We start from the raw sequence: 14,745 nt of genomic DNA on the forward strand, positions 1-14,745 counted from the left end.
TTCAGTTTTGTCAGATTTTAAGGTCTTAATTCCTGTCCAGAGAACTCTGCAGCAACTGGGTATGTTTCAGGTACATTCAGATTGCTTTGGTCAAAATATGTCATCTTATGTTTGAGGAATAAATATGTTCATGAAGTGAATCATGTAGTTTATGGTTTTATATTTAATTTAATAAAATTGGTGAGGTGTTTTCCACTAGGTATTTTCCGTGGTGTGTTCTCTCCTCTGCCCCTAGAAGAAAATAAATTATTTTTGGGGGCCACGGCGGAAAATCATAATATATCTGGGTGAAAAATATCAGTTACATTTTTCACATATTGAGTGCTCAATCCTTTAAAAAAAAAAAAAAAAATTAAACTGTTTATTTGCTGGCACCTTTTGTCTTTTCACTGAGGAGTAAATCCAGTAGACTGGGATACGAAACTGTGATATGAAAAGACAAAAAATGACTTCACCATGTAGCCAGCATGACTTCACCATGTAGCCAGCATGTTTGAGGTTGTTGAGAATGTTCTAGGCATGAGAATCTGTTTACTTAAATAATTTTTTCTAGCCAACAAAATGACATGCTCTGAACTGTAGTTCTTGAATTCCTGCCAAAGGTGGTGTTTCAGTCCAAAATTTTGTGTTGTCTGATTACCAAATGAGGAAAACTACAAATGTCTTCCTTCCAATATACTGCTCAAGCAACAAAGCTCATCAATATGAAACATTTGAATTGGATTACAGTTGGGGCTCAAAATTCACATTAGCCAGTTTCTAATTGTTATTGCCCTTTATTGTTCCTCCTTTGCTGTGATCCCTTGCTGTTGTTAATGACCAACACACAAATGGTAAAATGGTCAAACATAAATGGTGGGATTTTTATTATATTAATATATGTTTTAATTAAAATACAAGAAATATTTTCTCTCAAAATTGGCAATTTCTACGAAATTATTCAGCGATGCTTCTTCTTTGCACTTTAGTGTGTGAATAATTATCTTTCCAGACTATAGAAATACATACATAAAGCATGAATTTGCTTTCATAGTGAAACCTTGATTTATCATGTGATTATACTGGGAAGTGTAGACATGAGAAGTTATGAAAAAGTTGCGGATGCCTTCTCTTTTTGTTTCTCATTTTTAATTAAGTAGGAAGTGCCTTTCAGTATTTAAAGAGACATATCAGTTTAAACCACACTCCTGTCTGAAAATGTTTTATCTACTGTTATTACAAGTAACCTCTAAAAATAATGTAAAGATTAAAGCAGAACATATTTTTCTCTTTTTAATTTTGTGCACATGACAATGTCTACAGCCATTTCCCCTTTTACTCCCATATAGTCAGTTTCCCCACTATTTGTGTTGGTCTTTCGCACAGCAAGAATAGAGAAAGAGATTTTTAAAAAAAGACCCAAACAGGAAAATGGCAATAGCTAATTCATGTGATTTTACAGGGAGACTCAGGATAGGTGTGGTACCTGGCACTACTTTAAAATCAGTTTTTATAGATTTGCTAGATTTCAAGTTGACAGGGTCTCTTTAATTTGATAATAGCTCTTAGTATTTGAGTGCTGCCACACTCCCATCTCCTTTGGTATTCTAGGGTATCACATGTTTGAATGGCATTCCCTGTATATCTAGATTGCAAACTCCTCCGAGCATGATCTGTGACTTGGCTCCAACAGCCTATTTGGAGCAAACAAAAAAAGTTTGTTTTATTATGATTTTTTCTAGACGTGGGAGACTCGCTATATGCTCTTGTTGTGGCTCTCCATGACATGTCTGATACCTTTTGATCTGGCTCGTCTTGATGGAAATATCCTTTCTGAAGAAGGGCACACTCGAATGCCAATAATGGATCGTATACTCCAAGTAGCAAAAGTAAGTGCTACTCGGTTTTATACATAAAGACCTATGTGATTTTTCTTACTCTTATTATATTTTATTCTGTATGATACATTTTGAATTCTTAATTCCCAGGCCTCATTTTGCTTATGTAATATGTAAGGCTATATCCCACAGTTGCAAATCCTGCATCCATTTTTTTCCATTCTTTAATGTTAGATGGGAATTATTTTTTTAATTCTTCTAAACTGGTAGACTATTTCATTTTAAGACTGTATAGCATAAATACATATCTTGTTAGGCTAGTTGATTTCAGAAGTAAATAGCTATAAGACCAAATTTGTCAATTTACAGTCCCAAAGGAAATTAGTTTTTGAACAGAGTGAACAGTGATACATGAAATAGATGTGAAAAGGTACTCATTAAGCTACAGTCAGCTTGACTGAAAAGTAGCATCTGTGTAGATAAACTTTCTCACAAAGTTTAACCTGATGTAAATTAAAACGGATAAATTATAAATCCTTTCAAGTTGGTTTTATAACAACATCAAAAAATGAATAGTTGATGTTATTGGTACTAGTCTCTATTGCTTTAATGTAGTGGTACAGAAAAGATGATCCCTGTTTGAAAGACACTGAGATGGAAACTTTACTTTCCTATATGTGGCTTGCTAAATGGAAGATTGAATAAACTTCTTACTTTTGTAGGTTCGGTCTAATGTTCATCAGAATAAACATTAAGAACCGCATATTTTCAGATCTGTTGTGTAGTTCTATTAGTAACTCTATATCTGCAAACTCTCTTTTTACAATTAATTTTCTTTTTACCTTTAGTCTTACCTTGTAGTCAGTGATAAGGCTCGAGATGCAGCTGCTGTACTTATTTCCAGGTAAATCTTGTTCAGATCTTGGCAAAAAAGGAAAGTGGTTTTTTTCTTTTAATTTCTTAATTTGAAAATATTTCTACTGGCAGTACTGAGTGGACTTACAGTATTGGCAGTAGTACATGGAATGCTTCATTGTATGACTGTAGCCCCAATATATGTGACCAAAAATCCTTGCCATCAGGCAGCTGTTTGGCCTATCTGAAATAAGCATCTTCCTTTCTGTTTATGAGAGGACAGGTGTCTATCACAGTTGGTGCTTTTAGCAGTCTTCATCAATACTGCCAACAAAATGAAATTTGAATAACGTTCTCTTGCCTGTAAGGAGTGTTCTTTAGAATACAGTTCAGAAAGCGTAGAAAATCATCCCCTACTACTGCTAATTATGTAGTATGTTATGTGGATTATGAGAAGATTTCTGTCTTCAGTACTGTTAATCTGGCATTTGCTTGGAACACTAAAGTCATGCAGATTGACTAGTAATATTTAATTTAGTTCTGTATAACAGTCTTGTTGTCATCTTTCTCCTTCTCTCCCCCCAAAAGTAGTGCTGCTATTTTCTTTGGTTTTTAATACTGTCAAAGAAGACTTAAAGTGAAGTAGACATAGGATGATGGAACATCCTAGGAACATCCTAAAGCCGCTTATCCTACATAAAACACATTCAAGCACCAGATAAGCGTGGCTGTAACAAAGTTACAATCATTCTCTGTCTGTCACAGAGCTGTAAGATTGAAAGCTTCTCTCTCTCACCAAGAGATGTTGATCCAGTAAAATATATTACCTCACCTTGTCTTTCTAATAGGCCAGTGGAGGTATATTTGGGGTTGACAGCAGCTTTTCATGTTTTCTTGTTCAAATCAATTTTGAATGTGCACTTGCTGCCCCACTTCCCCCAAAAAACAAACTAAATCAAACTTCAAAGATGCTAACCTGCATCTTTTTTTAATCCTCTCCCAACAACAAATTTAAAATTCCATCCATCCCTTTGGACTTTAAGTTCAATTTCTATAAGGTATTTATAAAGATGAGTTATACATGGAAAGAGAAAAGTTTAATAGCTGAATTGAATGTAATGTCCGATGTGACTCACCAGTAATACTGTACATTCATGTAAATTTCAAAAAGCTGCTAACAGAATGAATCCAGAAAGAAGACCTGTGTTTCTGTGCAGGGTGCTATTCTACCACCTTGTTGCCAGTCCTCTCTTTCCACCCTCTTTTTAGTTAAAATATAATTTGCACATGGCTATGCCCTCACCTCATAACAAATATCAGATAATTGAACTGGAGAACATTCTGCACATATTTTGATACACAATTTGATCTATTGATTCTTAATGTAAGGCTGTAACATTAGCAAAATTATCTTTTGGAGATAAGTTCCAGTGACTCTGCTGTACATTTTATTTGGGAGGAAATTTGATCATATCATTAGTGTACAGATCAGGGAAGCAGGATCCCTGGATTCCATCTCTCTCGGGCACTGTGGATACTTTGCTGTGTGGCCTTTAGAAGTTGCGTAAATTTTCTATGTCTCAGTCTGTTTCTCTGTAAAATGGGTATAATATTACTATATCTCTCAGGATGTGGTGAGGATTAAATAATAAAAGGTTTTTCATATGCTCAAACAAAGGTGCAACAAATACAGATATACTCCTTGCAAAATCTAAAACTAACCTGACTAAACTGCCTGTGATTAACACTGAGCAGTAGTGACGCATCTTATAACTTTTGAGCAAATTCTTCAAATTTGCAGAGATTGATAATTTTTATTTTTGTTTTGAGTGCAGTGGTTTCCCACAAAATTTAAACAGGAAAAATAATGGAAACCATCTTTTTGGAGTTTCCTGAAAAATCTAACGATTTGCAGTTCCAGAAAGTTAAATTGATACATTTCTTTATAATTCCAGTTACAGGATGGTGTGTTTATAAATGAAAAGAAATATTCTCGGTAAGGACTTCATTTGGAAATGGTAGGGTTAAACATCTGACAATTGGAATGTTCCTACCAAAAATGTGTTGGAAATGTCCATTTGAAGTTGCTTTTAGGAACTGAAACCAGTTTAGGTAACAAGAAAAAGTAGTTACTAACTGGATTGCTCTGAGTGGGTAACTTGCAATGTGTTTTTCTGTGACAGGTTTATTACCCGCCCTGATGTCAAACAAAAAAGAATGGCAGACTTTCTGGACTGGACCCTTTCAACATTATCTAAATCCTCCTTTCAGACCATGGAGGGAATTATTATAATGGATGGCATGCTTCAGGCCCTGGTAAACACTGTTGATACTATAAAAGATAGTCCAAGTACAATAAATGCATTTATGGTGTTTTGTTCCATAATGTGCTATTGCTGGTACTAATACAAATTCCTGTTACATTTGTTAGACTTACAGAATTAGGTTTGCGTGAAATGTTGTTTGGGTTTCTACTAGAACACTTCTAAATATGTGACTTCCTTAGTGCAGGTTCTCTCATAAGGCAATTACTGTTTTTGCCATTGACAGACAAATGTAAAATATATAAAAGTTGGTACCTATCCTGATTTTTAAAATATGTGTTTGAATACAAACCGATCACTTCCTAATTCACCATTTGTTTCCAGATTGGTACAAAAAGCTGAAAAAGTGGCATAAAAGTGATATTAACTGGCAATGTCCAAAACAGAAAGGCCAAGATTTTCAAAAGTCCGTAGCCTCCTCTAAGATGATTCAAATTGGATACCTAAAATTGCTAGTGATTTGTGAAAGTCTTGGCCCAGTGTTCTGTTGAATTGAAATAATTATGTTAATTTTTAACAGGCTATTTTATTTAGAAAATAATGGTTTTAACGGGCTGTTTTATTTAGACTGTCTTTGTATAATTCAAAAAAGAAAGTCTGTGTTACATAGTATTTTTGTATTAGCCTGATTTTCGGCTGTTGCTTCCTCCAGTGACACTGCTTGCATTAAATAGTACTAATAGAGCCCATAAATTGAAGGGCTTTATTCCAAAATTGACATTAAAGACTAAAATATTTTTTCTCCTAGGTATTGTATATTAATTTGGTATAGTGTCTAACTGTACCCACTCTTTGTCAATGACCTTCTGGATGATTGCACTCCCAAGATGTAATGTAAATAGGATCATGTTTGTTTTTGCCCTTATTACATATAGATAACTTTAAGGGTGACATATGTATTTGATCCAACATCTTACATTATATTATAAATTGTATCTGGCATTTATTGTGATGTTTTTAGTGCCCACAAATATTGGAGTGTATTTTTGTTTTGATTGGTTGTTTTTCATCAAAGCTGAAATATCATAAGTGCCTTTAGATAAAGTGTATTCCTGCATAGTCTTATTGGATTTAGGACTTGCTAATATGCAGTGAAAATTTCCATAACTTGCATAGATTTCCCGCTCCTAAATAACAGCATTATATGTTTGTTGTGGTGAGGAAATATTGAAGCAAGTTTCTGGGACTGGAGTTGACATTTTTTTGATCTTCATTAGCATCCCCAAATCAGAAATTATGACAACTGAGCTATATTTAGAATAACTTGTTTTAAGCTTTGTTGTTCAAGAAGGGGGAAGTATTCATATGCATTGCAGTGCTTTTTCAAAAGAGTTAGAAAACAATGTTTCATCATCTCATTGTCAGATCTGGAAAAGCAGACTGTTCACTGCATGATGAAACCTGCAGGGTGTATATTACATTAGTGTTTTGTCATTCCTTTGAGTTTGACTTAGGTTTTATCCACCTGTTCATTAGAGTGTGTTAAGCGAAACAGGTGAACACTTAACAAGTAGAATCGAAACCAGACTATGATTTAATTTCCCTGGAAGCAAAAGCCTTGCTATGATGATTTATTTTCTGTTTGGCAAGTTTGTCATTTGTGTGTTTGTTCTACTGTTGATAATTCACTTTCAAGTCATTATTGTTTAAAATGTCCTTAAACCTTTTCTTGCCTTCAGTCCTGAAGAGTTTAATATCAATTATAGAAATGAGAAACAAATGGAATCAAAAGGAAGAGAGATTTTGTAAAGAAACATCTTTATATCTTAAAAATAGAATAGAATATGAGTAAACAAGTAATTATTTCTTTCAGGAAATTCACTGTAGGAAGCTTTACTTTTTTTTAATACTGCATAGCTTTTGAAGTAAAATCATTAGTAAAAATGTAAATGTTCTTTCTCCCTTGGAAAGACTATATTTATTACACTGTGCTAGTCACCCTATTTAGAATTTTGTATAACTGATATTCAATAAATCATTGCTGGGAGGTGTGGAACAAAATGCAGCCTTGGCATGTGAGCACTGAGATTTATGTCAATAATCTCAGAAATCTTTATATTATGCTTTTTTTATGTTTTTTTAAACCCTTATAGTATCTATTTTGTGTTTTAAGAGTCGCACCTGCACAGCCTCCCTTGAGTCTGTCCCATCCCAAACAAGCGAGCAAAGACCACTCCCCACACACTGGTTAGTGCAGCTGAATTAGCATAAAGTAATGTGATTCTGGTAAGGGATGGTAAGAAATTTTTTCCATCCTGGAGCAAGGGTCAGAGAGGCACAGTTTTTTCCCAGGGCTGCTTTTGGAATAGGGCAGCTTTGTGGTGTCCTTAACACAGAGCGCATATATGTACAAAGTAGCCCTAAATATTTCTTCCTTAGTCATAGGTTTTTGCAAATCCTTTGGAGAACAGTAATCTAGCATTACATCTAGGATCTTGTTTGTCAGTTGAGACAAACTTCCCTTTTCGTTTATGATATCACTGGGAAGGTAATTAAAATGCTTTCAAAGAGTATACTTTGGAACTTGCTTTTAGTGAGCGTGGATATGGCAAATCCTTCACTTATTGCAAAAACTTTCTTTGGGTGTGTGGGAAAACCATGACTATAACAATATTCCATTGATCACACACACACCGGAGAGTTCTACATTGCTTCTGTTTAGTCTGCCTTTTCATGGGTTTAAATTTCAGTTACTGTTGAATCTAACTCAGCATTTTAAGTGGAGCAGGTACTACTGTGTCATGATTCTTGTTGAAACATGCACTATGCATTACACATCTAAATTCCACTGAGAGGCTTGGTTTTTTTACACCTGCTGACAGTAATACATCATTTCACAACAGGTGTGTGCTAGCAGGAAGCACTGCTTGTAGTATTTCAGACTCAATTTTTAAAAGCTTTTTTTCTTTTCCTGTAATTAAAAATGCAACATTTTAAAATATATTGTGTACCTGTATGTATATATGATTTTATATTGTTAAAGAATAGGCAAGGTCACAAAAGCTGAATTATGAGGAAACGATTGTTAAATTCTTAATTTATGGAAACAGCTAACCTATTTCAAGGATCTGCATTCTAAATTATCTTGGTCTGAAGGTTTACTTTTAAACCTGCCATTATATCAAGTAGCCTTTTAGTTATTGCTGTAGGGTGTAGCACTCCCAGTTCTTGCGTGACAGAGATGTCATAATGTTGAAGTAGCCTGGGGCATTGAAACTTAATAAACCTTATTTAATTTGTTTTATAAATGACTCAGTATACAAATGTGAATAATAATTAAAAATAAAACAGCCTACACAGTGATTTGATGAAACTTGGGAACCTTAAGAACTATATTTATTTGTACCTAAGAACAGGGCATTTCCCTGAGCTGCCTCTGTGTAAGGATTGTTTGGTAATAGTTTCACATTAGTATGAATTGTGCCTCAGGGAAGAGAGAGCTCTGCTGCACCATCCTTTCAGACCTAGAGGCACAAAAATAAATATTTGCTGTAAACATTGCCCAAGTCTCTTTATATTTTTGGTGTTATTAGATAATTAGTAATTTTTGGGACTGTCTATTGCTCTTAGGGATTTTATCTTTTAAAAGAAAATTGCTTAGTTGATCGGGCTATAAGAAAATCAATACAAATGTAAGGAGAATGAAGATGGGGGGGAGACTGAGAGGGGCATATCTTTCCAGACTCTGTAGATATAGAGGTCTCTGGCCTCTTCACTGCAGTAATATCCCTGCCCCCTTCTTGATGAGGTGACGTGTTCCATTTCCCTGTGTCACCTTTGCAACTTTTCCCCTTTCTCTTTCCCAAATGAACAATTTGTTTAATTAAACCTTTTTTTTTTAATAGGAGTTTCATAGTGATTAGTTCGAAGTTCAGAATTTCAAATATTTAGAAGTCTACTTCTTTTTCTTGCCAACACTTTATGCTGGCTTGGGCTGCTGATACTCAAGTTGTAGTCTTTCAAATCTGTATGTGTTCAATTCGTCTCGTCCCTGGACCTTTGTCTAGTTAACATGGACGTGAGTTAGGCAGATAAAGTCCCCCTGCCCCCAATGGTTTTAAAACTTTACTTGTGCCTTCATACTTTTTGTAGGGGGACAACGACCTATAATTTCTGCTTTACCATGTATCTGTTTCCTGTGTTCCTATTAATGTATGAAAAGCAGGTCATTGCATACTTTATCATTACCCTTTGAATTAGCTGCTGTGCAGAGTTTCACACAAGAATGCAGTGTTCTCACCAAACCAAGAACCTTTTAACAAAATATATTGCATGAGGACATGATTTTAAAGATTATTTATTGCAAAAGGTTAAATTATCCTCTTGCTTTACTGTCTGATACGGTTATGCTATTGGGAGATAATGAGACTGCTCTAGTTCTACCTTATGTATTTATGGAGTCTTTCTACAAGACCATTTAACTGAAAGATTTTAAAAACACAAAGCTTGACATTTGGAACTAGATGATACAAACTTAGCTTTCAGTTGATCAAAATTTAGAGAAATTGTGAAAACTGAACTGTGTCCATCACTCTGACTTCAATATGTAGCGTAATTTTATGCAATGTACTAAATGGCAAGTTGAAATATATTATATATAGCTATATAGAGGTAAATATGCCTGCTCTACTGAAGGAACACATTTCTGAAATATGCTAGTTTCCCATCTGATGTTAAAAATAAAAAAAGGAATAAAATAATAAAGGGTCATAACTGAACAGCTTTATCATAAATTACATATATACTACATTAAATAATCTGTTTCTTTCAGTGAGGTCCATTATTCTGACTGTTTTTCATCTTAATATGTTTTGTCTACATTACTGTACCTGCCCCAGAGATTGAGATAGCTGATAGTTTTCTCTGGGCTGCATATTGCTCATTTGACCTCTAGGGGTTGCTCCAGAGTCCAGAGTGATAGAATGTGCTGTTTTCTTGTCTCCTTCTGAATGTTGGGATTATCCCTCCTCATCTTGGTTTATTAGAGCCAGAGGATAGTCTCAAACTTGTGTTTCCTGTTTGACAGCAAGACGGGCTTGTTTGACAGCAAGATGTGCTTGTTGCCAAGCAGTTAGGCCACCATTAATAGTGATGATTTGTATATCTTCAGGAATATGTCCCAGAGGTAGTACTGATTCATGTCTCATACAGGCCAGGCCTAAATGGGATATGTAGACAATTTGAAGGTGAGGTGTGTGTGTGTGGGGTTTTTTTTCCTTCATTTTTACTAAAACTAGTGGGTGTTTGTACCTTACACCATGTTGTTTCTAAAACAACATAACCAGACTTGACAGTCATATCATTAGTTATACGGCAGTGATTTTCTCTAATTTGTAGGTGGCATAATTACTTAAAGGAGAGGGAGTTACATTCCTTTCAACAGGTTGGTTAAGTTGGTATATATTGTATGTTCTTATTAAAGTGGAAGGAACATGGTGTAACTTTATGATTACCTGGGGCATCCAATAGGCAGCTTCCTTGTTTTCAATATTATTTGTTACTGACCTAAAAATTTCTAAATAGGTGGCAAACCAAGCATATTGTTTCCTTTGTATCATATTTTTTACATTTTGTTTCCTTTGTATCATATTTTTCACTAAATGATGTGCCTTGCTATTTTTCTTGCTTAAAGGCAAGAAAACTAAACTTAAATAATCTTATTTGCTCTCTGTTTTCTCTTTTTCCTCCTCTGTTTTCTTTTTTCTCTTCCATTTTCCTTTCTTGGGAGTGAAATTTAATTTTTCACATTTAATCTTTTAAATTTTTTTTAAAACCATCCAGTGTGTGCTCTAGGATTGTAGGATTATTCTGAGTCCATCACTATGTTTTATACATATAAAAAACCATCCTACATGCCAGGATAAAATATGCATGCTGCTTTTTAGAGACCACTTTGCAGTTAAAATTCCTTGGAAAATCATGTAAATTTTGAAGCTATTTAGAGGTAACACAAAAAGAATTTCTTTAAAAATTGGGCCTGTTCTTCTTTTTGCTGCTTCTTAATGTATAGAGAAAGCCTGAAAGTTTTTTTCTTTTCTTGCTTTGTTTTTTTATCTCAGAAATATCTGGAATATCAAGTCAGATTTTCCCTAGTTTTTCTGGAAGATCCCTTGGGCATCTAAGAACATATTTGTTTTGAGTTCTCACACCTTGATTGTTATTCCACCTGACATCTCATATAATTTGCTGGGAGAAAAGATATGGATGTTAAATTTGTCTCCTCAAAATAAGCTATCTGAAACATCGTTTACAGGAGCATAATAATTTAGTGGAAGGTTTTAATCTGTCCCTAATGGTGTGTGCAAAAGAAATGTTTTGATCTTTCTGGTTTATTGCATATCTAAAATGATGACCATTGTATTTCCTTATGAAAATGTGCTAGCTCTTAAGTTGGAGTTTCTTTAGGTGGGCAGAGATTTTAAAAATGAACTGTCTGGGTGAACATTTGCATTATATATATATATACTACTAGAGCAGGCGTGCTTGATATATATATCACATCTGCTCTAGTGTTAATTAGTTGTCTTGTAGTTATATTAAAAACAACACTTGTTGGTCAGTGTTTTAAAATCACTGCTGCCAACTTGTGTTGGTGCAGTTAAGGCATGGGGGTGGGGTTGAGGGGAAACAATTCCTTGTGTCCAGAAGCTTGCTAAACTCAGGGCTGCTGTGGACCTCAAGGGAAACTGATTTTCTGGGTATAGCTCCACAATTTGAATGCCCTACCACTGGTCCTCAAGACTTCAGGAACTGATAGCAGTAATGATCCAGCCAGCATCAATTAATGAATTAATGAAACAAGATATGGGGGAGATAATCTCATCTGTAAATGGTCCCAGACCATTAGGGCTTCAAAGATCATAGCTAGTTCTTTTTAGATTGTTCCATGAAGTGAGTGGGTCACCAGTGCAAAGCATGGAGCTTGGTGTTATGTGCTCATAGTGTCCCACCCTATTAAGCAGGTGAGTTATATACCAGCAGGAACTTTTGGATGCTTTTCAAAAGGATCCCTAAGTACAGCATATAACTATGAGCAGGGTATAGTGGAATATAGAAGATCCATTCATAGGAGTAGACATGAAAAATGTTCTTTATACAGCTCACTTTACTGTAGACCAACTACAATGACTATTTAATTCCGCTAATTTCTGGTCATTATAGTGAACCAACCTCCCATTACTGAATGATCCAAGAACTCAATACTTACCATATAAAAATTACTGTGAACATTCAAAAGAATAACCTGATGTTTGCACCAATTAAACAGCCCTTAGTCTGAGCCTGGTGAGCCCAAGTCACCTGGCATGGGCCAGCTGCGGGTGTCTATTGCAGCATAGACATATCTTTAGTATAATTTGCCTTTGAAAAGAGACAGCAGGCATCAGGCTTTCTAGTATAGGTAACAGTTCTACAACAGAGCTGCTTCAGTTATTTTTATTAACACTTGAGCATACACTATGAATACAGTAGTAGCCTTATTTCATTAATGCAACTAGTGCTGGAGTGGTTCTGTACTGGAGAGTAGAGAATAAAGTAGTTCAGTGCTTATTTATGTAGCAAAAACTTTGTAGGAAAATTGGTGCATATTTTATTCCACTGTTCACCTTTCAGAGAATATGATTGCCGCAGGGGTTGGTCCTGGGGCCAGTTTTGTTCAACATCTTTATTAATGATTGGAAGATGGAGTGGATTGCATCCTCAGCAAGTTTGCAGATGACATTAAACTGGGGGGAGTGGTAGATTTGCTGGAGCGTAGGGATAGGGTACAGAGTGACATATACAAAATGAAGGTTTGGGCCAAAAGAAATCTGATAAGGTTCAACAAGGACAAGTGCAGAGTCCTGCACTTATGACAGAAGAATCCCATGCACTGCTACAGACTGGGGACCGACTGGCTAGGCAGGAGTTCTGCAGAAAACGACCTGGGGCTTACAATGGACAAGAAGCTGGATATGAGTCAACAGTATGACCTTATTGCGAAGAAGGCTAGCAGCATATTGAGCTTCATTGCATTGCATTGTAGGAGCATTGCCAACAGATCAAGGGAAGTGATTATTCCCCTCTATTTGGCTTGATAAAGCCACATTTGGAGTATCTCCACTACAGGAAGGATCTGGACAAATTGGAGAGAGTCTAGTGGAGGCCAGTGAAAATGATTAGGGGGCTGGAGCACATGACATAAGGAGAGGCTGAGGGAACTAGGCTTGTTTAATCTGCAGAAGAGAAGAGTGAGAGGGGATTTGATAGTGGCCTTCAACTACCTGAAAGGGGGTTCTGGGGATGTTGAAGCTAGGCTGTTCTTAGTAGTGGACGGAACAAGGAGCAATGGTCTCAAGTTGCAGTGGGGGGAGGTCTAGGTTGGATATTAGGAAAATCTTTTTTACTAGGAGGGTGGTGAAGCACTGGAATGTGTTATCTAGGGAGATGGTGGAATGTCCATCCTTGGAGGTTTTTAAGGCCTGGCTCGACAAAGCCCTGGATGGGATGACTTAGTTGGCGTTGGTCCTACTCTGAGCAGGGGGTTGGACTAAATGACCTCCTGAGGTCCCTTCCAACCCTAATCTTCTATGATATGAAGGAAAGCTTTAAAGAGAAACCGTCAACTTGATTTTTTTAAATTGACTGTAGGAAAATCAAGGCAATTTTTTTTAGTCTCCTTTAAATAGTATGTGGTGAATGCTTTTCAAAAATCCTCTAAAATATTTAGAGTTTTCCTGCTCTCCTTTTTATGTCCAGAAAGATCTTTTTCGTGTCCCTGAGAGCAATATCTCCAAATATTATCTGATTTAAAATTACTCAACCGTTAATTACTTGCCACCTCTTGTTTATATAGGGGGAAGTATTTTCTAATTGCATTTCCTGGGGGGACAGGATAACACTCTCACAGTGGCCACTGAAGATGTGAAACTTCCAGGCTGGTTCAGTGTCTCTCATGGAGAAGCCTGTGGGATGAGGCCAGAATGGAGGGACTACCAAACCCAAGTTTCACCTCAAGGAGTTTTCAGGAAATTGTTCTAAGTGGGAGAATTTAGGGGTGCTGCTGAGAAGATAAGGGTGAAAGTAGGCTTCCAAAATCCAGATATCAAGGAGATCCATGGAAGAGGGCAATCCCAGAGTTTCATGGGCAGCTGCCCCTCTGTACATCATTACTCCTAGAGGAATTGTACTGCCCTTGGCTTGAGTCCGCTTTGCTCATTATATCTCTGAGAGTTTGTTGCTTGAAACATCATTTGCTCTTGCCTATATTTCTGTGCAGAAATAATTTATTTTTGTTATGGTAGTGTCCAGAAGCTGTAATCAGAATTCAAGGACATCGTGCTAAAATCACACAAAAATAGATGGATTGTGTATTTTTATGAGTAGAGGATGGTTTTGTGGTTAATGGTTGGTCTAGTAATCTGCCCCAAAATTCTGCAGAATGGCTTCCTTGGGGTCTTGGGCACTTGGTGGTAGATGGCAAATGATGTATCAGAAGTGTCCACACAGCCAGGGTGGTAATGAAATGGGCCTAAGTAGCTTGCTGCAAAGACCTTTCTTTAGTAAACATAGGAACAATCTAGACTGGTTCATCGTGATAGGAATTTGAATGAGCAGAATTGGACTGTATATTTGAAAATCTGTTATTTTTATACATATTTGGTACCTTTATAAAATGTTGTTTATGATGTAAATATATCACTGTTGACTATCTTTTTGGAGGCCAAAGGTGCCTCTGTAGCGTTTCCATTTCATAAGTTATTTGCGGCTCA

General features: G+C 36.0%; 1 protein-coding gene across 4 annotated transcripts in view; it reads left to right on the forward strand.

The window, feature by feature from the left end:
- Nucleotides 1–14,745, forward strand: part of TBCD (tubulin folding cofactor D) — a 228,356-nt gene that overhangs the window by 13,513 nt on the left and 200,098 nt on the right. For all 4 annotated transcript variants that reach the window (XM_067547679.1, XM_067547678.1, XM_067547681.1 and 1 more), the window contains 3 exons: nucleotides 1,722–1,868; nucleotides 2,666–2,721; nucleotides 4,856–4,988. In XM_067547679.1, the coding sequence (XP_067403780.1) occupies nucleotides 1,722–1,868; nucleotides 2,666–2,721; nucleotides 4,856–4,988 (336 nt within the window). The remainder of the gene's footprint in view (nucleotides 1–1,721; nucleotides 1,869–2,665; nucleotides 2,722–4,855; nucleotides 4,989–14,745) is intronic.

This window comes from Emydura macquarii, unplaced genomic scaffold (genome assembly GCF_026122565.2).
Source record: "Emydura macquarii macquarii isolate MOO-44397 ecotype Brisbane River unplaced genomic scaffold, CSIRO-AGI_Emac_v2 contig_1230, whole genome shotgun sequence".
NCBI classification, from domain to species: Eukaryota; Metazoa; Chordata; order Testudines; family Chelidae; genus Emydura; species Emydura macquarii.